This window comes from Magallana gigas, chromosome 3 (genome assembly GCF_963853765.1).
Source record: "Magallana gigas chromosome 3, xbMagGiga1.1, whole genome shotgun sequence".
Taxonomy (NCBI): Eukaryota; Metazoa; Mollusca; class Bivalvia; order Ostreida; family Ostreidae; genus Magallana; species Magallana gigas.
In genome coordinates, this window is record NC_088855.1 from 11,522,784 (window position 1) to 11,550,308 (window position 27,525).

A 27,525-nucleotide genomic window follows, 5' to 3' on the forward strand; every position below is an offset into this window, starting at 1 on the left:
GTTAATTCGAGACTCAAAATTCTTCGCTATACAATGCAATTGAATAATTACAGTATATTTATTGGATTCGGGATGTTTTAATTTACTTTCACCATCCTCTAAATTTATTAAAAATATCTTATTAAAATAAAAGTAAAAGACATCTCTGCTTGGCATCTTTTGACAACTCCAACTACGCGGAGATTCCTTAAACACTAATCCCCCGATTTTAGAATATGACATGTCCACATATGTATTCGTTAAGACAACAAACATGTTCTGTGTGACATTGATTTGTGATTTAGCGGAGAGCCAAAGGCAAAAGTAATAAAAATATTAAAGTAAATAAAATTGAACTCATTAGTTTTACAAAATTTGACACTAAAATTCATTTAACGAGTTTTCTCACTCAACACCTTTATTCGTATTTTGTTGAATTTTTTAAAGAAGTCAGTGAAATCAATCAAGCCCTTTAATTTTTTGATTGGGAAGTATCATATAAAACAAAGATAAACGCACATAAATATTGTAGGTTTAATTTTTTAAAATCAGTGAGATTCTTACATACGTATCAATATCTTTATTCCAGCAAACATTATAGAATTTGATTAAAGAACACCTCCTTCGTCTCCAAATCTTCTTGGATTAGCGTGAAGTGTGAAACTGAAGGTAGCTGAAACTTACAAGGTTCAAACTGACGAAAAATTCTACTTCTATTATCCTATCAACATCGAGACTAATTAAAACAATTATAATATCAAACATCTTTAACAAAACCAATGACACAAACAACGTTAAATCTATGAGAGGGTAATAATCAAATTTTTAAAAATATTTTTCATATTTATAACAATATACAAAGATACTTTTGTGTAACGTATAAACTTTTACACACTATTTACAAAGTTTCCTATATCTTTGCATAATGCTTAACAGTGACTGTCTTTATTTTTTCATAACGACCAAACACTTCTGAATTCAGATCAGTACTGTTATCTTAAAACAAATTAACTACCCACTGATATCTGGTTGCAATGTATGGTTGGGAAACACACGGTTATAGTAGCTGGCGCACTTGCTAAAGGAAAACAAAAGCAAACAAAAAAATGTAATTAATGTGATGTATCCAGGTGTCTCCATTTAGTAATCATTATTTTTTACTTGAAAACCTGATAGCTTACCGACCAGTATAGTGTAATTTCTTTATCTATAAAACCAGACGTTGTGGTGATTTGTTAATGAAAACCAGGATATTTCTATGTCTTTTTGCATGCATATGCTGAACAGCTATTTGACACATGTAACTAATAGTTACAATAAACTTTTAAAAATTACGTTTTTTTATGGAAACATTTGTAGACACAAATACATTCGTTATGCACTTAACAACACATGTCAAAACATTTTTCCAATAATTCATGCTATTTGTAGCTTTGTCGTTTATCAGGTCAGATGAAAATATTAATAAAGCTTGTGTTTCCCTCGTTTTACCCCAAATAAAAAATATTAGATATATATAACAGTCCAATTTGTAGTTTTACATTAACATCTGTTACATCTTCAAATAAACTTTTAATAATGGAAAAGTTGTTTGGGGGAGATGTTTGAATCCTTGATGAATTATATTTTTTTCTACACCAAGAAATAACGATATCAATATAACATGTGAGAGATAATCTGAAAACCAACAAAATCCCTACAGAGTTTAACCTCTTCAGTAGAGATTCGGTCTTGACATTGCAAAGACATTTAAACAATTATAGCTATATGGCCTATTTTATCTTTTTAACAATAGATTATTTAAAATAAAAACTCAGTTTCAAAGCCGGTGGAAAATTCAAAGTCAATCAGTAAAAAGTATCTATGATAATAAAAGCATGTTATTTCTTAAATATGTCCTTATTATACTAAAATCAAATCTAGTGATAAATGTTGAACGATTTCAAGAATCTTCAAAGACACGGAGATTTTATGTACGCTGTTAACAGTGGTACAAAATTGACAAAAATATTCACATTGAACAAAACTTATTCACATACATGTATTGGATGTCTTGGATTTTATTCAATCATTTGATTGTTATGAGACCTATGATTTTAAAGAAAAACTAAAAACAAAACAAAACGTGATTCGGTGCATACATAAGTGTGTATAGATGCGTAAACCATGGACAAGGTTATAGAAAACATATCTATACATTAACTAAAAATCTGGTTTTTATCTGTTTTTTGTTTTCAGTTCTGATAACAGCTGGTACAAGTTGGGATTGACGTTAACATGTGGTCTGTGTTCAAAGGTTTTGTCGTACACATGTTCCGGCACTTCGGTATACACGTCCTCATCTTCTTCCGGTATGGCGTCTTTAATCGAGAAGTGTTCCAAAGGAATACTTTCGTAGACATTTCCAACACTGACCACTGATTTGCGTGAGACAGGGTGGGTTTTATCCTTGGCATTTTGCCCACCACTGTATCAATAATAAAACATGATAAACAGATGATGAAGTGTATGTTTATTAAAAAAGAATTTCTTTCTTTTCTTTCTCTCTCTATCTGGGTGATTTACCTCATGTTTGACCGTCTTTGTTTTACAATGTATATCGCCAAGGCAACCAATGTTAGTTCTACAACGCCGATCCCAGCGACTAAATATACTATGATTTAAAGGTAACTTATTAGCAAATGAAGACATGGTTAAATAAATACATTTCATACAAATTATACTTCATACAAATTATACAAAAATATCAAAGACCATACTTATCTCAACGCTCCGTATTTTGATAGCCAGGTCACCTGAGAATATTGTATGTTAGAATCTATGCTTCTAAATACAAATTTTCTTACTTTTAACGTTAAAGATAGAGTTTATGAATGACTGAGCAATGGATACAAAACTGGCAATCGTAAATAAATTTTAGTAAAGGCTTTTAAAGTTAAACTAACCCATCATCCTGAGATACTTGATCGAATCATGTAGTTCTTGGTAGATTAAAACAAATTTATCGTTCTTATGTATATCCATCTTGAATGTCATTACCATATATATAAAGAGTATTTAGTTTTGCCAAAAAATATATTCATCATTTAACTCACCAGGAGCTGTCACAATCATAAAATAAGTCATTGCTGCTTTGCAAAAATATCACAAATTGAACGTTTTGGTATTTAAAGATAATTTTACGAAATATTTATTGCATATCACAGAAAATTAAAATGCTTAACAACTAATATCAAACAAACAAAATACATACATTTGAAATGTACCTAATATTATTATTTAAATTGTGAAAAAAGGTTTACTTTTACTGTAAACCTAAAAAATATATCTTATTCAGAAATGTCCCCAAACCTGCTTAAATAACGCTTACTGTATGTACAATGAAAATGTTAACTCTGATAGAAGCATCATTAAAACCCTAAACTACAAAAATAAAATGTACTTATGCCCCCGCATTTGTAAAGAGTTTTTAAAAGTTATAAACAATCTTAACTCTATTAATACAATCATATTTTGAATGACAAGGGGCTATCTAGAATATTGTTAATGGCAAGATGGAAAAACTATGATCGAAATAACCTTGCTTCTTAAATAACTGTAGGCAGAAATGAATAAACTTGATTAAATATCGTTTGTTGTTTGTTTACCTCCTCAAAATAATCAGATATCAAACAATTAATGAATCAACTTTTTACACGAAAAAATAAAAACAACAAACACCTGTCGTGTAGTTTTGTTGTTGAGTGGTTAATTTTGTTTGTTTCAATGTGCTGGTTTTCCTAGCTGTGTCAGTCGTGTATGTATTTTGTTTATGTGAAGCCATTTTTGCTGGAAAAAACATAAACTGATCAAATCGAATACAATGAATTTTTCTTAATAGTTTGGCCAATAAGACAATGCGCTTCCAAACAATGTGGTCCAATACATTTTTTTCAAGAGTTATTCTATTTAAAAGTGGTTTCTTATCCGAAATGTTTCTTAAAACAATATTGTCACATATAATTCAATTTAAGCCTATTCGAGAAATCTTTCAAATTTCACACTTTCGGATTATTACGGATTAATAACCATTGAGTGAATTATAATGATGGACTCTTTGCTTTACACTGCAGGGGTAGGTACATGTACCTATTTTTAAAAAAAATACATGTTTTCACTCATACGTTCAAAGACTTTCAGAATTTATGAACTATAAAATTCTAAATATAGATTTTCAGGGGACACGCCTTCACCGAAAGATCAGAAACTTTTACAACATCACAGTTTCCAATATCTAGTGAACCTTGAACTTTGACTTCGATTTGACGTCTTGTGCATGCAGAAATGTCAACACCATTGCAAGCTGTTTCATGTCTCTACGTTTAGTCGTTTATATTTTTGTTTTTGATTTTTTTGCAAAGAACTTAAAATTTTTGAATGACAGTAATTCTATGAGAAGACTGCGATTTTAAAAATTCAGTGAACGTATGCGATTTCAGACAAATACCATTTCTTAAAAATCTTTTTCAAATAATTCCATTTGGAATAAGTGCAAGTTTCATAATGTATACACCGCTTACAGAATTTTTGTTTATTATAAGATTTGGGTATATAAGCTTCACATTATAAATTGTTGATGTTATTTGTCTATAACTTTTATTTCTTTTATTTTTGAAATAATCTAGAATATATGGTTAACACATTGAAAGACACATTTTTATTGTTACCAAATACCTGTCGCAGTTATCATGTTTCTCTCAGCCACGAATTTTGTAACTGAAAATACTGTAAGCATTTTTCTCGTGACAATTTTTACTTATTTGTTGAGTTTGAACTGAAAATCGATAAAATAAACAAAGTATATAAGTTTGTGTCTGAAGAAATATTTTGACAGGCACTGAGCGCATTCAATTTAGTAGCTTTTCCCCATTATTATGGGTCAATAAAAAAAACAACGAGGACTTTATTCAGAGCGCTGTTACTTTACGTCAAATTACTGCCAAATTTTAAAGACATGGCTTAATCAATTAATCCTAACCAATTCCTTATTTTTAGTTTATTCCACGTTTTCTATAAATAATTGATACTTTTATATCTCAAAAATGCACTCATCGCACCTGGCAGTTTTAGCTTTTTAAAAAATTTCGCCGAACAAAATTTCAACCTTATCTTTGTTTTATGGCGCTAAATCAAAATTTAGATTATACTTATAAATAAGGTAATACCACGTCATTTCATATTCTGAAATTGATCAATATGTTGATCCGTTAATAAAAATCAGTGATAGACGACAAATGTTCCTAATCAAAAAAGCTAAAATAGATGAAGGTGGTCGAGGTCACGGAGCAAAGATAAAATTGTGTATTACACTTGGTAAAAAACCAAGACAAACTGCGAAAATGGTGAACGGAGTAGGAAAATTACTAAAAGTGAGTTAATGATTTGTTTGAAGAAAAAGACTAATTTACAAAAAACTCGTTGAAAGAATTGGCAACGTCATAAAAAATAACGAACGCATCATTGTTGCAGAACTTGCGTCCATGTTTGATATCAGTTACAGCACCGCATTTACAATTCTTGATAAATAATTTGATATGAGAAGAGTGAGCTCGCTGGATACCAAGCACCCCTGCAAATGTTTTCGGAATGTTTTTTTTTATTGTTGCTAAATATGTAATAAATCCAGAGGTGCTCGCTTGAAAGCTGTTCAAGCGGAAAGTACTAAAGTTGATATAGATTTGTTCGGTTTTGATTATGTAAATCAGGCACTATATAGCTCGGACCTAACGTCGATGGATTTCAAGGTCGTTCCGACAGTGAAAGCTGAATGACATTGTAGAAAATGTTTGAAAACACGAGAAAAGTAGTTGACTTAGTATACTACGCGACAATTGTAAACAAACTAGTTGACAGGTACGGGTGGTACATGGATATGCTCAATTAGTGGGTCAAGCGCCACAGACTGTGTATGAAATGCAGAGAGGAATATTTTTAAAAAATGTAAAACAAAAGTCGCCATGACGTTGGGTTTTGACGTTACAGTGCTCATGAGGGTGCGCCGTGACCATAATACATACTGATTTGGAAATAAAAATAACTTTAGCACATTTTGATCAAATCTAATGAAACTTTACGCAAAGAATAAAAATATGTTTTAACAAATAATGATGTGTAGATAATAAATTTTGTCGAAAAAATAAAAATAGAGATTACATTTTCCTGGTATGTGTTTATTGACCCTCGTATAACTCCACCCAATAAATCTATGTTTTATTTAAAAATCTTGTTCCATTTAAGGTGCCTCACTAAACCTTGAAAAGGTTTCTCAAATCAGCAGAAAATTACTTGATTGTGATAGAAAGCATGATGGATAAGAAGTATATATGTCAAATAGGCGAAAAAATGTGCAATTTTAGTTTAAAAATGATATTTTCAATAAAATTCATTCAGTAAACATAAACAAAAGCCCCGGGTGGATTCGAACTCATGACCTGCGGTTCACAAGCCTGATACTTTAACAACTGAGCTATGACGATATACATCTGAATCGATTGATACAAACAGTTTAACAAAACATTTAAATCGCCATCTTGTGACGTATTGTCTTCAAACGTATAAGTCTTGGTGTAGTGAAGTACCTTAAAGAAAAATGGTTATCATACATGCTCATTCCAATACATTACTTCAGCGGTTTCGAAGTGTAGTTTATCGAAATTTTAACATTACTTGCGGAATAAGAGAAGTTGTTATAAAAACAACGATATATTTTTTTTACGTAATAAGATTTGCTTCAGTGACTTTTCATACTCTATGGTATGAAAGACAAATTAGAGGAAAAGATTTTTTTTAAACTTTACTGATACATTAAGTGGTCACTCTATCATTTTAATGAAATACAAGGAAATTTTTTGGTGACAGTTTGAGAATGTCTGTTAATAAAATTCCTAGATTAAAGTTGGAAATTCTAATGTAAAATTTGGAATTAGTTTTCTTAGATACTGAGAAATCCAATTTTAAAATTGGAAAGTGACCACTTTCAAAAAATAACTTTACGTTAAACATGTTCTCGTTCATGCAAAATTAGCTTTCTGTGTTAAATCCTAAAATATTTTTTTTTGGTAAAACATTTTCCACCCTGTGCACTATAAACTGAAAAATCATTTACCCGTGTAAAATAAACCTTCAGAAATTTTGTACGATAATATACGCTACTTCCCTTTCTTGAAACCTCCGGTTGTTATTTTGCACCGAGTTTCGTTACATGTAATCATCGACAATCATTGATATAGAAATATGTATGCGTCGTTTAAATCCGATACTAAAGTATAAAGTCAAATAAAGTATTCAAAGAAATTCGAAGGCTACGATTTCAATCATATTTTGACCAATGTTTAGTGAAATTCAACATGATACAGTAAATGCTGATAAAGAAAAGTCAGGAACGGGTAATTTTGCTTAGTTATAAACGTAATTCGTTTTATCCGTCAGCTTCACAATATGTTTAAACCCTATGTGGACTGATAAGGGCTTTAATATAGGTGTCAATTCATTATAAGCGTTTTTGCTATAAGCATGTTTTAATGTTGAATTTCACAGGTCAAATTATGACTGAAATCGTAGCCTTCTTATTTCTTTGAATATTACAATTTGAACAAAGAAAACCATACATACGTCTTGTATATTTAACTTTCCCCGATTTTGTAGTTGGTGTGCCAGAATCTGTTGTATCCAATTTCTTGTGTCTTGTTGTAAACGTGATTTTAGATGAAGTTATCGTTTGTATTTTTGATGTCAATAACGAGGTTTTCCTTATCGCGGGTGTTTTAGCCTTTTCATATTCTGACCATAATCGACCAATATCCACAAGTCAAATTTTATATCAGATATTTTCCACAAGTGTGATATATCATCTTAAAGCTTGGAGAAAGTATTAAAAGAAAATGACATTTTGGAATTCTTTGGTCATATATTGTTACTAAAAATAGACCGCAAAAAGTAGTGCTTATGTTGTTCTTTGTGACCATTTCTTTGGAATACTATTAATTTTAATAATCGGCAAATATACAAGATAAATTATTATCACAAATCAAAATAAGTTCAATTGTAATGTACACTTTCTTTAATCATACTATTCTGATTTTTATTGGATATCCAAATCCCTTTATTATTCCGCACCTCGGATTTAAACGTATTCCTACGCCAACGTCCCGTTGACAAAAACAACGCCAAAACGTCAACAGATAAGCATTTGTAATTCCGATATAAACAGTTAAAATTATTGCAATAACTTTGCTTGTGATTTGTGACATTTACATATTTTAATTATTTACTTACTTCATTTAATACATGGTAATACGTCTTGCCACTACTAAAATATGTACTACATAATTCTAGTTACAAGACACAAAACTGCATTATCTGTAAAACAATAGTAAGCGTTTTGCACAAATTAATCTTTATAAATTATTTTACAAATCAGATATGAACAAAAAACGATCAATGTAATTAATATTTTCATACATGATTTGCAGGTGGTCAATTTAAACAGATTTTGAAAACTTTCAACAGATTAGACATAAGTTCCATTTGAGTCAGTGGGTGTCGTTTTCCATTGCTGCCAGGGTTGATATATTTGGTTGTGATTTCAGGATTTGGTCCATGTAGGCAAAAAGTCGCTCAGAATAAGAGTTATGTTTGTCCACACTCTTGGTAGCTTGTGAGAGTTCCTCTGTGAATGATTCATATCTACCATTTGGCAAATGATCTTTGTAGACATAAAGTACTACTTTTCGGATTGATGGTAACAGGACTCTGAGAATAATTTCCACGTCAGTATCATATGTTGACTCTTTAGTTAAGGATTCGAAAATTTTGTCACCATGAAACGCTACTCCTGTTAGAGATGGAAAGGTTCCCTTTATGAAATCGACGATGTTTTCACAAGCATCTACCAAATACAAAGACAGATGGAGATAATGCTGTGTCATGTCTTCAATTGATGTGTCGCTGTTCTCAAGAAGATTCCACAGGGGCGTTGTAACCATCTTTGATATCAAACCCAACGCTTTCAGTCCAGCAACATAAAAGGAGACATGAAGATCCGATAGAACAGATTTTAAAAGTCTTTTGTTTTCGGTATCTGAGTTTTCCAGAAACGCAATCATGTGGGGGTGTAAAAAGTATAGACAGGCTGCATTTTGAAACAGAATATTGAATCTATGGCCTTTGAAAGGTTGAAGAGGAAGTGACATCATTCTATTTTCAGTTAGAAAAGGCTGCATGTATGTTCGGAAGGCTCCATAACACCCATATTTTTCATCCCCTCTTCTAGCAAAAGCTTTGCACGCACTTCTGATTAAACGGAAACAACCAGATTCATTACTCTTAGAGAACGTTTTGTCAAATACTGGAGGATTTCCTGCAAAATTCCCTACCTCTACTTCATATAATCCTTTCTGTGCAGCATTTGCCAGATGAACAAGACCATGAAGACCACAGAAGAAATTGTTAAGTCTACTGACTGTTTCTTTCTCTTCATCATCCATGGTGTTGTAATCTGCTCATACCTGTGGCAACACCTCCTCTCTGTAACTTTCTAAGAGCTCATTGAACTTTAACTCAGTTGCAGCACGATCACTCATAGTATTTTGAATGTTACATAAAATCTTGTTTCCAGCACTCTGAGGATGAGTTTCTTTTCTGGTGTCAGCAATATCCTGCAAAATCTCCTTGAAAGTATCCAGTGTGTTCTGTGCTGATTTTGTAGCCATTTCACGAAGTCGTAGAGCAAAGTAATTACCTTCTTCATCACGAACAGAAAATCCCCCGTACTTGATGCCAACTTTGGATGTTTCGTCAGTGTGTAGAGTAGTGTTTATCTTTTTAGGTAGTTCATCTTTTAGTTGCTTTTTAACGAGACAGAGTCTTTGAATGTTCATATTGGCCACAGTTGAAGGAGATGGAAGTCGATCAGGTTCTTTTCCAGCCAGCTTTAGACATGCTTCTATGGTTGGTCCTGAAAAAAAATATGAAAGAAATTAAATGTATATTCTGTACATGTGTGTCTTGCTTAATGATGAAGAAAATCAGGATTATGTACCCGTAGTAGTTCAATGTCCTTATCCTTATGAAAATGAAATACTTACCAATTTGCGTTGAAGGAACATTGTGTTCGAGAAGAGAGTACACACATAAATGGAGTTCTGGGGTGAATGCTTTTTCTTTCTTGTCAAATAGATGGATGACTCTCCTTTCATCCCCCTCTTGTAGCTGTTCGATGAGATAAGCGATCTGATCATACTTTTCCTTTAATGCAGTTTGAAGTTCGGTGATAGTCGTTCTTTGTTGATCATTATCAGCCTGCAGTTCATAAATAAGTTGTTGATAGTCTTCTTTTGTTGTGTCAGTTGTTGTCTCCAGTTTTGTACATTTGGTTTTCCAGTAATCCTCTCTACGTTTAGTGCGTTTGACTGTTTTGTTTGATGATACAAGTTTTTCTTGAAGCACTCGGTTTTTCCTTGATATGTTTTCAGACTTTATGTTCAGCGTTTGCATGTTAGATATAGTTTCAGATAACTCAGACTTTAATGTAAATTTTTCCTGAATTAGATTCTGGTTTTCCATAAAAAGAGAGTTTCATATGGATATGGCAGTTGACGTGGCATCGCCGCTAGAGTTAATCAGACATGTAGCTTCGGGCAAATTTGACTTTACTGTTGTTGATAATGTGGGTGGAGCAAACTCTGTTTCCAAGAATTCTGTAAACTTTCTGCTGCCGTCAGTTTTAGTTTTGTTCTTACGAAGCTTTTCATATTCTGACCATAATCGACCAATAGCCACCTTAGTTGATGTTGGATTACAATTTTCTGACTGTGTTACTATCCATTCAGCAGTTTTGGATGTTCCATGTGATATTTTAGAGCTAATAACATCAGAATTCCGAATCATTTGGGTAGAGCAAGACATCTGACGAAGAGTTTGTTGAATAAAAAAAGCGATAAGCAGTATCCAGCAAGTTCTGAAATAAAAATTAACCAATCGTAAATAAATATACTCTTGGATGTTAGTAACTGTAAAAATTTAATAACGGTATATTATCAGATTTACAAATCATGTTACATGGAACCACGGTATTAAAATATATAACTAATTAGTTTTTGCTGGCTTTGATTTCAGAGTTTAAAAAAATGAGTGTATTAAATATTTTCCCATTAAATGGAATATATAAATGTTTTTTAATCAATTACATGTAATAACGTTTACAACAATCGATCAGAAAAAAATCATCAATGTGTGCCCACCCCCCACCCCCCCCCCCCAACTTTTTCTCGCAGCAACAACATTTTTAAAATTTACATATAAAAATGGAATTATCATGGAGTTGCCCCCCCCCCCCCCCAACTTTTTCGGGAGTATGTAAAAAATTGATATGAAAATAAGGAAATGAGGAGTAAAGTTGAAGTTAAAAATCCCCCCCCCCCTCCCCACGGATTAGGATTTTGAAGATTTTGGAAAACTTAAAATGTTCCCCCTTTTTTTCCTTGTCAAGATTTTTTGGATGAGTCTGCCCCCCCCCCCTCCCCCCGCACTTTCAAAAACGATGCTACGTGCCTGCAGTGTGCATGTATGCGCGCGCGCATGTGTGCATATGTATATGTGTGGTTTAACTTTTGTGTAACTTGATTTAATCAAAGAAATTATACTAGAAAAGTAAATTTACAAATGAGTTTTGTGTCCTTTACTATTATTTCGCCTATACCCGTGCTTGTACGGAAAGTACCCTCTACAAAAAGCATAGATACAGGTGCCTGTAGTAATATGATTACCTAAACCTAGGTACATATTTTATAATGGTGTTTGTATCCATTAGTTTGTCATAAATTATAGAAACGAGCATCGAGAAATGAATATACATAACAGTGTATATATTTAAATTAAGTTAATATTCTGAATCATGATTACTTCCAGCATTATGCAATGAATGCTACTTATACAAGTGTAAACAAAATGTAGTGCTTTAAAAAAATGTTTATTCTCGATGTGCTCATACTCAGAATTTTGCATGAGAAATTGAAAAAAATTCAAGCAGTTTAGATAAATGTAATTAATATCCTTAATTCTTATACTTAAAGAAAAAATATGTGTCACTTTATGATTCTTCGGGAAATCAATTAATCGACTGCAAAAAAACTTTGCATCACCACTTGGCTATTCAAAACGCATTTTATTCAGCACATTAATTGCATGTTCTTTATATACATGTACGTAGCTATGAATAATTTTTTTTTTAAAGTCAAATGTTTTAAAGATGTAGTGACAGCTAGATTACTGAGACTCTTTTCAATTTTCAGTTGTGAAATTTTGCTTTTTTGTGAATATGATTTAATAAATATTCTATAACATTGAAAATTTCTATATTATACAGATTAGAAGTATTTGTAAATTAATTATTTTACATGGTTTTATATTATAACTCTGTAAGCTGGTGTTTTCATAAATCTTAAGTACTAGAGAGAACTTGATCAATATAGATAGATACTAGTATTAATTTAATTTTTCAAAATATATAATTGTATTTGAAAGGATAAAAACTATTTTTCAAGTAATATATTTGAATGATGTTCATTCTGCATGAGTGTTTAACCTATTTTTAATTATTATTATATTATCAGTGTACAATACAAAGTGCAATTTTCATTTAATTTTTCATTGTTAAATGTTTTATTTTTTTTCTCTAAAATATTCTTATAAAAGCATGGCCTTAAACATGTGCTGCAATAAAACTAGTTCCAATAATACAGGTTATAAAATCTATGAATGCATAGCTAATAAGGAGTTGAAAATAACAGTGAAAATGTGGATATTATTCTGCATTTCCCCGTAGGCTGCCCCATATTTGAACCTGCTAGAGTTGTCCCCCGTAATATATCCGTGGTAACAGTAAACAAACTCCATCCGTGATTTTCTCTGTTCATAGACGACGTCAAATTTCAGTTACAGCCAAAATATGTATCATGTTATTTTCAAAAGCGCTCGTTAGCGCGGATGTTTACTAAAGAAGTATATGTATTAGTTTGAAGAGGAGTTAATATCGATTTCATTAAATGCTGTAACAGATATGCAACCTGTCCGAGAAAATGGGGGATTTTTTTAATTAAAAATTATTTACTTTCTGTAGTCTTTTATCATGGCAGAATAAACGTTTTTCGTGCGTTGTTTGGTATCATTTTGTTCTGCAAGTTCTCCAGCGTCTGTTTGTTACAAAAAACGGTCTCATGCACCGTTATTGTCCTGGTAACGGCCGAATAAAACAACGCGACTTTTACTACCTGTTATATTTCAGGCGAAGCTTTCGCAAACAAGCGGGATATTCTTTTCATTTTAATTTAATTTTAGACGAGGTTTTATGAAATTAAATACATACACTAAGTATTTTAAGGTAAATCATTTCACATATATTTTTGTTCTATGATAATTGAGTGTATACAAGCTTATGAATTTGCTGTTTAAAAACACTTAATTTTGTATAGAGTCACATAGCGTTACGTTATGACGTGACTCTGTTTGTGGATTAAATTTAGGTATAATTACTATAAAATATTATCAAAACAATGGTTTGATACAAGCATGGATAATCTTTTGTATGAAAGCCAAATCATAAGAAAAATATATTGACAAAATATACATACAGCTTGTTCCGATGATATTTTCTGTTTTTGATGTCGGTATCTCAGGGTCTGTTGTACCCAATATCTTTGGTCCAGTCGTATCAGGGATTTTAGCTGAGGATTTCGTTTGTATTTTTGAGGTCCATAAAGAAATTGTACCCACCGCGGGTGTTCTAGGTATATATACTATAAAATATTATCAAGAAAATGCTCTGATTTATGCATAAATCATTTAAAGTGTCTCCAGAAGACTGAATCTCAAAATCATTCTTACATCAATTCTGTTTTACATGTACCTGTCCATGTCAAATGAAATCCCTTGCTGTTGTGCAAGTTATCAGACTCAAAGGTAATGGTTATGACGCTTCCATGAACTGTCAGTCTGACAGGTTTAAAATTACCGCATCTATGCATGGCCTTAAAGCAACACGGTTCTGTTTCATTTATCTGAAGAAACGCAAAGTAATTATAGGGGCTTAAAAATAAGCATATTTTTGTAAATTTTTCAAAGGTCTTTAACTTTTCAATTCCGGTCGTTTGATTATTTTTAAACAAGAAATTCACTTCAACATTATCATTTTAACAAATTCATCTTTATCATAAAACATATGTTTGGTATGTACAGGCATTTCTAAATTGAGTGCTGACCTGTAAATAATCCTGACAATGTGGAGTGTACCGGTACTTTATGATGTCGAAGTCTTGAAAATTAAATGAGACAGTGGCATTAAGATTTCCTGTTTTTAGTGTCCATGTGTAGGTCACATTGTTTGGATAATTTCCAGGATAACCTGGAGAGGTTATGGTGCCGGTAGAACCATTCCTTGAGGCGTCAATGTCTGTTTGGAAGGTATGTTGTTTTCCCGATGCTCATAAAAGAAATTTAATCGCATAAACCAGTTTCCAAATGACAATCGTTTAACAAAATGAATAACGACACTTACCAACCACAGCAGTCATAAAGGAAAAGTAAATAAGAACATCCATGACATGTAAGAAGTCTAGGGAGAATGAAAGAAAATTAATAAAAAAAAAAATTGATAATAATTCGTATCTATATTAAGGGTGTTCATGTATTTCCGCTTTACAAAGCTGTATCATTACAATCATTACACAATAGATTTGTTTTGTGAGCTGTTCTTTGTGATGCGAGTGAAAATGCACAAACATATGAATCAAAATAACTGGCATCATCCGGAGAAATCAATAGCGAGGAATGACCAAAATCTAATTTAAAATACACAAAAAAAGTAGGAAATCTTTTATTTTATAAAACTATTTTTAATATACATGTTTAAAATAATGAATAAAAATCAGTTTTCTATGGAAAAAAAAGATTAAGGGTTAAAAAAGGCATACATACAAGGGTTGTTAGAAAAGTTCGCGGACAAGTTCGATTGCGAGCGGACTATTTGCATGATACCACCGAAACTTTTCATATTTAATCTTGACGTATTTTCTAAGAAATATGTAAAGATTTGTTTATTTCAAACGCACCTTAAAAATATGCAGAATAATTATTTTGACAAGATATACTTCACGGAGCATGTCAGTTTTTGTAATGTTTTATATGTTGTACGCATTTTTCCTTATTAAGAAAATAAACAGTATAAGCGCATAAAAATAAACGATATTTCATATGAAATCAAAATAAGTTATGGTCATTTTGGGAAAGTTTTAATTAAATTGAAGAATCTCTGACCGTTTTATCGCTAAATATGGATGACAAACGCTAGAAAAATGAGTCAATAACGTTAACGTAAATCTTGGAGCACCGGGCAGTCATTAAATTTTGTGTGCGCGCAGAAAATATCCGATGGAGACCAAAATAATTTTAGATGCTGCTAATTTTATAGGACAAAAGTTTACAATTGGAACCACAATTGGAATTGAAGGTTTGAAAATGGAAATACTGATATCTTGAGCTCTTGCAGCACCCGATCCCCCATACATCCCGGATCTTGAAAATACATGTATGGATTTCGCTTTATTTTCTTATCTGTAGTCAAAACTGCATTGACAGAGATTTTCGGACCTAAATGATCTAAGATATGACAAAAAAGACATTTTACAAAAATATGACAAATTATGATGGGAACATGCGTTTTATAAATGGGTTAATGGCATGAAAAGTGTGTGAACTAAAATGTGTTTACTTTGAAAAAGAGTGTCAGGTTTAAATTGCCTTTCAGTAGTTTGACGTCACCTGATGTTGTGTAAATATGAAATGGTGCTCCGTAAATCCAATTCATGCGAAATAAAAATCGCTGTATCTTTTGAAAAGAACTTCAAAATGATATAATTTTTTTGCATTTTTATTATCAACTGGTAGTCATTTAATAAAACATACGTCATCCTACAAAGAACAAAGTAATTTTGCCGTAAATCACTTTGTCCGCGTACTTTTCTAACAACCCTCATAGTTATACTTGTTGTACAAAATTTATCCAAGGATACGCTACTTATTCCCCTTCAATCTATAAATATGTTATTCATGTAAGTAAGAAACAAAATTAAAACTATTTTTTTTCCAGGAAACTATGACACACGGCGAACATTACTAACAGGTTTCTTAAGCATGTATAGATAATCTCTCCAGCTATGATTTGTTACAAGTGTTCTATGTATTAACTAATGTGCGCTATTTTTTTGCAATTGTGTCAACCTGTTTAGCGAGGTATCAGGCAATATATATTCATGTTGGCAGACAGGACTAAATAGACGTTGCTTAAAACGTAAGCTACTATGTATTTAATAAGTTAATGGGTTTTTTTTTGTATCGCCAAATTACACGCATGGGATCCATACAATATTTGTATAATTTGCAGATAGCTCTAGTAATTAAAGTAACTTGCAATTGTATTAGATAGAAAATCCGAACAGCAAAACAAATACAAAGTACAAGAAACTATGTCAAACATATGTATGATAATAAAAAGGAGCACTAACAGCGTCAAAATACCGACTATCTTTACTACTATATTAAAATTATAGACTCGAATTTTTGGGCTTTAATACCGAGAAATCGGAAGAGTACTTTCTTTTGTTTTTATATATTTTTAACATCATTGGTATTTGGAGATTACCAATTTGTTTTTATTTTGTCTCAATCAGGCTTAGCTAATTAATGATCAACGAAAAGTCCTTTAAAAAATTGGAAAACGTTTGAATTTTTCGGATTTTACAATCTTGTGCATGCGCATTACATTCACGCTTAATCACGGGGTGCTTTTTAGTTTATGTTTCTACATTATTACATTTGCATGGATAAACTGAAAAACGATGATATAAACTCGTGTAAATTTTCATTAAAATTCGCTACATATTTTGTTCATGAAAGAAAATACGGGAGATAACTTAAACTCAGTGCGTTTAATATGAAAAATTCCGAGAGTTCTGAATGTCAGCACGATGTGCAAATTTGGTGAATCTATTTTGTAAATGCCCGACATAATATGCAATGTCAACCCGTGCAAGCACGGGTCAAAGTCTAGTATCAAATTGAAATTGGTTGAATAATCAAGGAGCAAAGACATTATGATCCACATCATGCATTAGTTACTGCGGCTAAAATTGCTCTTCTGAAAACAGTCTATATAATATTTCTTTATACAAGTAATAAAAAGAAGGTATTCTCTCAACTTTCGCTCTGGAGAAAAATTTAACATTTTTCCTTTCCCTTTGACATTTATAACTAGTTGAATATAAAGGGGAAGAAAAGTATTAGAAATTGTATGTTTGAACTAAGAAAGTGATTTTAAGGGCAGTGTCTCTATGCCATTAATTCAATCTAGTTTAAACAAAAATATTTACGCCGACTTTTATCAAATTCAGTTGCAATGGATTTAAATAATACAAAAAGAAAGTGATGAAGCGATTATCGGAGCATAAAATTAAGAATATGAAATGCATATGAAAATAATATTTCGAGATACGCACAGTCGATTTATGTTACAACACAATGAACCGGTGTTTTTAAGTTCAGAAAAGCACTTTGTATAATAGGCTTGTTGATACCATCGACAGTTGTCTCTTCAATAAAAATGGAAGTCGTAAAAATGCTCACCTTGTCATTGGAAATCTAAAAGAATTATTTTGTAAAAAACCATTCTGATTGCAAACACAAGTACTCTGAAATTAACATTAAAAAGATGTTGAGTTTCAGATAGACAACATATATGTAGGTTTTAGAAATCAAGTCTTTCAACAATCTGTTGAAATTCCCATTGGCACTAATTGTGCCCCATTTTAAACAGATCTATTTCTGTATTCTTATAAAGCAGAATTTATTGAAAAACTTGAAAAAAATAAATCACTCGCTGTGGCCTTTAACTCAACATACTGGTATATTGACGGCGTATTATCAATTAACAATTGTTATTTCCAAACTTACGTCGACTCCAAGTGAACTTGAAATAAAAGATACCACAGAGTCTGCATCATCTGTTTCATATTTTGATATTTTACTGGACATGGACATTGATGGTAACCTACATTTAACAACAAAACTTTATGATAAACGCGATGACTTCAGTTTTTCCTTACTTAAGTAGCAATATACCTGCATCACCTGCATATGGTGTTTTTGTCTCTCAGTTAATTCGATAAGCAAGGGCATACTCTTCGTATGAACAGTTTCTAAGACGAAGCAAGCTACTGACAAACAAGTTGATAAAACAGGACTATTAACAGTCTCGCTTGAAGTCATCTTTTCGTAAGTTCGATGGTCGGTACAACGATCTTGTCAGCAAATACAATCTTCCACTGGGTCGCATGCTGACTCACAGACGTTTTTCAGACCCAAATTAATCACCTAATTGTCTACGGACTTTTTTCCAATTTTTTTCTGATTACGACAAAGAGCACAAGCGTTGTGACCGGTCAGCAGAGGATGCTCACTCCTCCTAGGCACCTGATCTTACCTCTATCTATTTGGAGGTCCGTGTTGCTCTGCTTTGAATTTGTATTTCGTTTTATGGATTTTTGAGATGGGTTCACGGTTTGTTATTGTCATTTTTACATTAGTAACAAACATTGCTTCAATCATATACAGTTATATTTTTTTATCATAAAATATTGAAGGTTTCACATTCACTGAATGATGAACTAATCTACTTTCTAATTTAGATTTTCATAATATAGAAATAAATACTAAGCGGGTCTTGAGTTAATGAGATATTGTTATTAAATTAAAGACATCAATTAATCTGTTAAAGATTACGTTTACATTATTTTACAGATATTTAAGTTTAGAAAAATGTTTTTTAAAGGCAATATAGCAATGTTATAAACAAATATTGATTTCCGTGTTTTCTGAATTTCATAAAAACGTGCTTTGTTCAAGGAAGATTCAAAGTAAAACAGATGAAATTGGAACTAAAATCTATTTTCATTTTCCGCTTTTTTTTTATTAAATAAAGTTTTAGGTCACTAGCAAGGAAAATGGTTTATTGACCTTGCTATTAGAGAATGAAAAGTTGTTCTTCAATAATAAGACTATTATGCAAAAGTTTTTGTTCTGATAGAAAAATATACGCGTCCCATGGGTAAATATATTCCTTAATATAAATTTATTGATACGTGCTTTTATATGTTGTGGATTATAAAACCGATTTGAAGGAAACAAATGATGAATAACCCCATTAAATTTTAATTCAAGACTCAAAATTCTTCGCTATACAATGTAATTGATGTTTTAATTTACTTTCACTATCCTCTAAATTAAGAAATACCATATTAAAATAAAAGTAAAAGACATTTCTGCTTGGAATCTTTTGACAACTCCAACTAAGCTGAGATTGCTAAAACACATCCCCCGATTTTAGAATATGACATGTCCACATACATGTATGTATTCGTTATGACCTTTATTCGTATTTTGTGAATTGTTTAAAGAAGTCAGTGAAATCAATTAAGCCCTTTAATTTTTTGATTGGGAAATATCATAGGCAACAAAGATAAATGCACGTAAAAATTGTAGATTTAATAGAAAAAAAATCAGTTAGATTCGTAAATACGTAGCAATATCATTATTTCAGCAAACATTATAAACATTTTGATTAAGAATAATTATAAGTCCTTCGTCACCCAATCTTCTTCGATGTATTCATTGTGATGTGTGTGAAACTGAAAATAGCTGAAACTCACAAGGTTCACACTGACGTGAATTTCTACGTCTATTATCCTATCAACATCGAGACTAAATAAAACAATAATTTCAAACATCTTTAATAAAACCAATGACACAAACAACGTAAAATCTATGAGAGGGTGATAATCAAATTTTTACAAACAAGAAAATAATTTTCATATTTAATATAACAATATACAAAGGTATTTTTGTGTAACGTATAAACTTTTAAAAACTATTTACAAAATTTCCTATATCTTTTATGCATGTTAAAATAGTGACTGACTTCGTATTTTCATAACAATTTAACACAATTACTTTCAGATTAGTACTGTATAATCAAAAACCACTAACTGCCCTCTGATATCTGGTTACAATATAGGGTTTTAAAAGTTCCCTTAGTGCTTTATAGTTGTAAATATGAAAAATACAGGTTAATAGTAGCTGGCGCACTTGCTTCAAGAAGAAATGTCTTTAATATAAATGATCCAGGTGTCTTCATTAATATATATTTATTTGTTTATTCAAAATCCCGATATCTAAACCACCACTTCCGTATCATTGATTATAATTTCAGTCATTTCGGTGATTTGTTAATAAAAACCAAAATATTTTTATATGTTTTCTGCATGCACATGCTGAACAGTTATTTGAAACGTGTAACTAATACACATAGTTACAATAAAACATTACACATTCTCTTTTGTCGGAAATATTCGAAGACACAAATACATTGGTTCTGCACTAAGAAACACATGCCAAAAACATGTTTGCGATAATTCATGCTATATGTAGCTATGTCAATGATTAGGGAAAAATACGAAGGACGCCTGTGTATCAACTCTTTTATCTTAAACAAAAATATTATATAATAGTCAAAGTCTATGTTGTAGTTTTAAATTAACATTTGTTTTATATTCAAATAAACTTTCAATTTTCGAAAAGTTGTTCGAGGAAATATTTTAATCTATTTGTTTCTATACCAGGAAATAAAGATGCATATGCATGTATCAATATGGTATGTAAAAGAGACTCTAAAAAATCGAAAGAGCTTCATGTTATGCTGTCAACGGAATTTAACCTCATAAGCAGAGACTCGGTCTTAATATTGCAAAGTCTTTTTTTTAATAAATACAGCTATATGGACTGTTTTAATATCTTTGACTGTAAATTATTTAAAAACTAAATTTGAAAGCCGAGGGAAAATTTAAAGTCAATCAGTATGGAGTTTCAAAAGATTATAAAGCACATGCAATAAATTTATAAATGTGTCCTTAGGATACTCAAATCAAATGTAGTGATGAATGTTCTTTGACACAGAAAGTTTGTGTAAGTAAATAACAGGGACACAAAGGGAACAATAATATATATATATATATATATATATAAATATATATATATATATATATATATATATATATATATATATATATATATATATATATATATATATATATATATATATATATATATATATATGTATATCATTGTCTCAAACTTATTGACCTATTTTGCATTTTAATTTTTAACACACGGTCCAAAAGTTTTAAACTAAGAAAATATATCACAAAACAATTAAAAGGTTCTATTTGGGTTTTCCCCATATATCATATTTCATAAAATGGATATTTATACCACCGAGTGATTCACTAATTAAATTAATTAATGAGGAAGTATCATTTAATATTCCAAGTAGAGGTCGTTGGTGCTTTCTGCATTTACAGTTTTACAAGCTTAAATAAATTTCGACGCAATAAACATAGAAGACATACATGTATATACTTATATAAACTTTATAAACAAGGATGAAATAAAAGACCTTATTTGGAAACATAATTATGCTTTTAAAATAGTAATGATTTGCTTGGCCATTTGAAACATATCGAGGATAAGAAGGTGTGTAGAAAAAGTCAGTCTTGGTTTAAGATCAATCATTTGATTGTAAAAACGTTCACAAATGTATCGGTACATGCGCAAACGATTTAGAATGTTACAGCGGACGCATCTACACTATAACAAAAATACTGGTTTTATCTATTTTTCGTCTTCAGTTCTGATATTAGTTGATACAAATTTGCGTTGACGTTGACACGTGGTCTATGTTCAAAGGTTTTGTCGTACATATGTTCAGGCACTTCAGTATACACACTTTCATCTTCTTCCGGTATGGCGTCTTTAATAGAGAAGTGTTCCATAGGAATGCTCTCGTAGATGTTGCCAACACTGGTCACTGATTTGCGCGAGACTGGACGATTTTTCTCCTTGTCAGATTTCCCAGCATTCAGATGTCTAGGATTGATTAAAGAATAGAAATTGTGATGGTAATGTAATAACAATTTAATACAATATTGGTATCTCAGCCGATATATATCTAGCTTTGATTAAAGAATAGAAGGAATAGATGGTAACGTTCATGTTTATAAAATAACAATTACATAAATTATTGTCTCTCTCTCTCTCTCTCTCTCTCTCTCTCTCTCTCTCTCTCTCTCTCTCTCTCTCTCTCTCTCAGCGCTTTACCTTGTGTTTGCCCGTCTTTGTTTTACAATGTATATTCCTAATGCGACCAATGTAAGCTCTACCACGCCTATCCCAGCGACTAAGTAGACTAGAACATATAAGTAACTAAGTAGCAGTTTAATACAAATCATGATTTCAAAGTGCTTGATGACAGAATGAAACCTCAACACCCCTCCTTTAAAAAAGACTCAAATAAAGCTTGTATGTCTTTTGAATTCCTTGCTCTATTCCTACAATACTGATATAAGTCGACTTCTTTTAACAGTTTGGAATATTTCGTGTATAAGTAAATCTTTCATTGCTATCAGCTGCAATATGATTCAAACATATCAACTTGTTCAAGGTCAAAAGGAAAGTAACATCAACTATATCGGTCTACATATACATTTTAAAAACTGTTTGAGATTTCAAAAAATAGTTTCACATACATGTAGTCCAATACCTGAAGTTAAAATTTGTTTTAAAAACACAAAATAACAATGCTATTAGCAAATATCGATATTGATCTTTGTTTTGTTTATTTGAGGAAGATATGCTAAGACAAAGATATATTAATATTGAAACAGAGGAAACTCGTACTAAATTTTTCATTTTCTTATTTTATCTTACAAACTTTCTGTAATTGCAAAAGTTTTTATGTGTTTTTTTCTATATCTTTTTACATATTTTATGGTTCTATTATCTCGTGTATAATATTCTGTCACTGGCTTGCACGCGATGGGAAAATTCTTTGAAAACATAAAATCAATTCAAGATAGAATATCTCGAAAATTTGATCATTTACCCTATATAATATTAATGTTAACAGAATACGGACAATAAAAACAGTTTTGCGCAATCAATGGTTTGGAGCTCCTAGTAATCATTTTTTTTTTGGTATAATCCAAACAAAAATTGGGGGAATTTTGTAAATTGATAGAGAAAATTCGGACTAAATTAAACTTAAAATATAAGCTTAAAACAATTCATTGGAATATAAAATTAGTAAAGATTTCATTTTATCATTTTCCAACCAACACATTGATTTTTATTCTAGTAATCAAAATAAAGTAAACCTTGAAAAGGGTGGACAATTTTGACAATTTTTTCGATAAACATTCAGAGGTCACTCAAAAAGCAGATCATTTAACTAGTTATATAAAAGTGGAAAAAAAACAACACAATAGTAGGAATGCAATGTACAATAAGTAGTTTTTCGTTCCTATTGGTGGATTTTTTTCGCCCCTGAGTAACTGTGATCCTTTAAAAATACAGAATAATCCATGTAATCAGGTGAAACGAATGTAAAACGTCTTTATACTCGCATGCTGATATTTACGATAAGAAAACTGGAATGGTGAATATATGTTAATGAGGCGATCTCAACTGTGAAACAATTTGTTTACACCGATAATACAATATGCATTTAAACATAGAATAAATAACTTACTTATCTCGTTTGTCCCCAATGCTTCTGAAATTATATTTTAAGATCCTTTCATTTATAACATATGCAACGATATATTAATTATTTTCTTCAATGCATTCTGGAGAACTTTGACTAAGTTATTCTGCGGGTTAAGCAAGGCTGTAATTGCGTTTTATTAACATGGTTGACAAGAAAAGATATAATGCCTTATGAAGTGTTCATTCTGTAGACTCCAAATGAAACGAGAGAAATTAATAAATGAGCAAATATGGATCAACAAATGTCGGATCTCTATTTTTTTTTTTTAAATGTATACTTTTTATATAATACCAGTTGCAATGATTACCTTAATGCATCTGCATGTTAGAGAGACATGTGTATACATGTATATGTAACTTAAAATTTCATATCTTTAAATCATTGAACATTGTCAATGAGAGGGGAGAGGACTAATATAGGCATAGCCTGATGTCCAATCCTATTATGTCTTTATTTGCATAATGAAATATTTGTTAAATTAAAATAACATCGTCAATGATATAGTGAACAATACGAAATCCCTTTCCTTATTTCTCGTGTGCTCATTTTACCATGCATGTTTTTTATCGAACAATACACCTAATTATTATAGTATTTTTACACTGGATATTTGACGACATATCCTTGGCAATTTAACGAATGAAATGGTTTTTAGAGTATGATTACAATATTATACTGAAACTAGATTCACATGTATCGGTGACAATAGGCCATGGATTCGTTGAGATCCCTTAATTCAAATAATTACCCACGCTAGGAAAACACAATAAATACACTTTAATAACGGAAACGAAAAATTACAAAGGGTAATTTTAGCATTTTAAAGTCACTCAGTACATGAGGTCAATAGCTTGAAAGGTTTTTAACGTTAATGCGGTTTAAAATTAAGATTTAAAACTTAACCACACGTTTTCATCAGTATCAAACATCCAAAAACAAGCCAAGGTAGTTAAAGAAGCCTTCAACGGAACCTCAGCGTAAATACGTTGTCGCATTAAAATAAAGTAAATATTTTTGCACCAACCAAGAGATGATCTTGATAGGGTTGCAATATAATGATAGCAAGTGTCACTTGTTTGTTAGGCTGATCGTTTAAAGAATTGAAAAATGCGATCCGCAATACATGTAGCTCAAAATCATGCATAACGTTCAAGACATAGATAATTTTTCATGTTATAAATACCTATAGCATTGTTCTGTTTAGTGGTTTGTTGCGTTGTCATCAAGATAGTGGTCTTCTTCATTGAGTCAGTTTTGGTGAGCATTGTTCCTCGCGTCTCTGTCGTTGAGTGTGCTGGAAAAAGTTCTTTTCGATTGTTTCAAGTGTGATGAAAATTAAATGTAATATGATACAATACTAAATAGGCGTGTGATTAATGAGATGAATAAGAACAGCTGTCACAAATCCAAGGCAAATTCTCCGTATTCTAGAGTGAAAATAAAATTAGTTTAACAAAGAAATGGTAAGTGTAAAGAAGTGCAAAATCTGGTAGCTCGCTTAGCACGATTTTGGTTTTCTTTTCTTAAATATAATTTTAATTTCTAAAACATATATTTGAACTATGAAAAAAATCTTTAAAAATAGATTTGTCGTGAACTCCAAATAACAATTTCGACATGTCTTTTTCTTACTTGACTGCCTCGCGAATCTCAAAGTTGGGAGAGTTAAGATTATATAGGACACATGTTTATATAATGTGGATAAGAGTACATTATAATTTTATATGGTCAATCGTTCAGAATTTCTAGTTTTACAATATTTAACCAAAATATTTTTTTAAAATCGGTTGGATGAGTAAAAATGATAAAAGCTCTAGCAGGATTTGAACTTATGACTTGCAGATTCGTAGTTAACACTCAAACCAATTGCGCTTCGTTGTTAAATTGAAATTTATGGAAAGAAAAAGAATATAAAATTATACTTGATTTCATTGTTTATTTTTAAATAAATAGAAAGTACGTCGCAATATGGAGGTCACCCAGACAACCTTTTAGAAGACATATGAGAGCATACGTGACAAATCATTCAATTTTCCCGAGAAGCGCTTGGTAATTATAATTAAACGTTTAAAATTTAAAAATTGATAATATTTCTCGAGTAATTTAATTTAATTCATAACACAGGGTGCAAGAATATAATTGAAATTATTTTCCTTGCAAAAAAGTCGTTATTAAGTTTTCCACCATGATACTAAGCTAGGATATATAGTACTTTACAAGAAATAAAATCAAAGAATCTCAGGTAATAGTAGTTTTGGCATATCAAAATATCAAAATGGTAATGATTAAATCTAAAAGTTCAAAATGAGCACAATAAATATTTTAGAATTGATATCAGAAAACAAAAGCTATTTTTTCAGTTTACCTTTGTTGTTTGTTACATTCACCTCTGCATCCCTTGTAAAATAACCATTTGTATGTGTCACCGGTTGTTTCTGGTTCAAAGTCATCAAAGCTGATGACAATGCATGGATCTCCCTTGTTGATTTTATTATTTGATTTGGTGAATTTGTTGTTCTTGGTGTTGTTGTTTTGGTTGTTTCTGTTGTTGTCTTCGTTTGTTCTTCTGTTGTTTTGAATGTTGTTATCTTTGTTGTTGTTGTCGTTGGTTTTGTTGTAGTTGTATCACGGATGTATACTTAGAAGTTGATCAATACTTAGCATGATATATTGTATAAAATATGTGTTCAAATTCAAAACTATTCTATTTTCTTAATACAAAAAAGAAATGTGTACCTTTCCAGGACAAATTAAACCCTCTAGCGTTGTGAATGTTATCCGACACAAATGTAACGAAGAATATGTTCCCAGTGTACACAATATTAAATGGAGTGATTTCACCACATCTCTTCATAATTAGCGCGTAATTGGGTTCTATCCTCTCTATCTGGCAAATAAATTTATATAATTTTTCGTTCATTTAATAATGATTTCATAATCGACATATTATTACGTTTCACTTTACAACATCAATATAGTATTCCTACCTGTAAATAATCCTCACACTTTGAAGTAAAGAGGTACTGTACCACACTAAAGTCAGTAATGTTTAGGACGACCGCTGCGTTGGAATCTCCAGTTGTCAAGGTCCATGTGTAATGTACATCGTTTGGATACTTTCCAGGATAGCCAGGTGACGTAAAAGCACCACTACTTCTATTTTTCGAAGCTTTGATATCTTGATGAAAGGAAATCGTCTCTCCTATTTAGTGTGTATAAAAAGAATGCGGTTGCAATTAATGATAACAAAATACAAGTAGTATAAAAATTATATATCATGATACTTACCAATCATAGAATGTATCAGACAAAATAGCGGGAGAAGGTTCATCTTATATGAGAAGAGTAGATTTCGAACCAGCTCGATATGCTTCGAAAGAGGAATGACAGTGTGAATTGATTTTGATATCAATATTAACATAAGTTCTAATGATCTTATATTTTAAATGTATATTCATTTCCGTAACAATACATATGTACAATGCTAATATATCCGTGATGCCTTATTCCCTCTCGCGACAAATGATGTGAAGGCTTTAACAACTGCACCAACATTATTTACACAAGAATGGCAGGCATAAAAACAAACATTCTTACTTTCAAAATGTTTGAAGATTGAATAGTTGCCCATGAGTGTTTTTAAGCTGATTAAGATTGCTATTGACTATCACATGGACGTTTTCATTTAGTCATTTAATAATTGTGACGCCAGCAGACACTAATTTCTTAAACGTTCTATTAACAAGTTTATTGTCCAAATCGCTAATCAGTATCTAACTTAACTTCGTATCAAGTTGATTACA

General features: G+C 31.2%; 3 protein-coding genes and 1 long non-coding RNA gene across 5 annotated transcripts in view; all 4 read right to left on the minus strand.

The window, feature by feature from the left end:
• Window positions 1-14,624, minus strand: part of LOC105325461 (uncharacterized) — a 34,015-nt gene extending 19,391 nt beyond the window's left edge. Inside the window, exon 1 of the mRNA XM_034443503.2 lies at window positions 14,570-14,624. Coding sequence (XP_034299394.2) covers window positions 14,570-14,612 — 43 coding nt within the window. The 5' untranslated portion in view covers window positions 14,613-14,624. The remainder of the gene's footprint in view (window positions 1-14,569) is intronic.
• LOC105325460 (uncharacterized) lies at window positions 499-14,562 on the minus strand. Of its 2 annotated transcripts, XR_010711803.1 has the most exons (6): window positions 14,274-14,562; window positions 13,922-14,072; window positions 13,647-13,811; window positions 2,739-3,807; window positions 2,545-2,632; window positions 499-2,446 (listed from the first exon to the last, which is right to left on the minus strand). It is a non-coding gene; the product is annotated as an uncharacterized lncRNA (long non-coding RNA). The 2 variants fall into 2 exon arrangements; XR_004595722.2 differs by lacking the exons at window positions 13,647-13,811; window positions 13,922-14,072; window positions 14,274-14,562 and adding an exon at window positions 7,630-7,779.
• LOC136273264 (uncharacterized) lies at window positions 8,550-9,649 on the minus strand. Its single transcript, XM_066077657.1, has one exon. It carries the CDS (start codon window positions 9,501-9,503, stop codon window positions 8,550-8,552), a length of 954 nt encoding a protein of 317 aa, XP_065933729.1. The 5' UTR covers window positions 9,504-9,649.
• A 6,627-nt stretch (window positions 14,625-21,251) lies between the features above and the next one.
• On the minus strand, window positions 21,252-27,259 carry LOC109618436 (uncharacterized). Its single transcript, XM_034443508.2, has 8 exons — window positions 27,011-27,259; window positions 26,710-26,924; window positions 26,459-26,609; window positions 26,088-26,360; window positions 24,906-25,016; window positions 23,705-23,728; window positions 22,276-22,363; window positions 21,252-22,044 (listed from the first exon to the last, which is right to left on the minus strand). Exons 1-8 carry the CDS (start codon window positions 27,141-27,143, stop codon window positions 21,786-21,788), a joined length of 1,254 nt encoding a protein of 417 aa, XP_034299399.1. The 5' UTR covers window positions 27,144-27,259; the 3' UTR covers window positions 21,252-21,785.
• Window positions 27,260-27,525: the final 266 nt, after the last annotated feature.

Bases quoted from the DNA above. Each gene is read 5' to 3' on its own strand.
- LOC136273264 (XM_066077657.1), bottom strand. From the start codon at position 9,503: ATGGATGATGAAGAGAAAGAAACAGTCAGTAGACTTAACAATTTCTTC.
- LOC109618436 (XM_034443508.2), bottom strand. From the start codon at position 27,143: ATGTTAATATTGATATCAAAATCAATTCACACTGTCATTCCTCTTTCG. The intron at 25,017-26,087 runs GTAAACTGAAAA...AACTTTTTCCAG, and splicing joins GAATGTAACAAACAACAAAG to CACACTCAACGACAGAGACG. The intron at 23,729-24,905 runs GTATTTATAACA...ATATAATTTCAG, and splicing joins TAAACAGAACAATGCTATAG to AAGCATTGGGGACAAACGAG.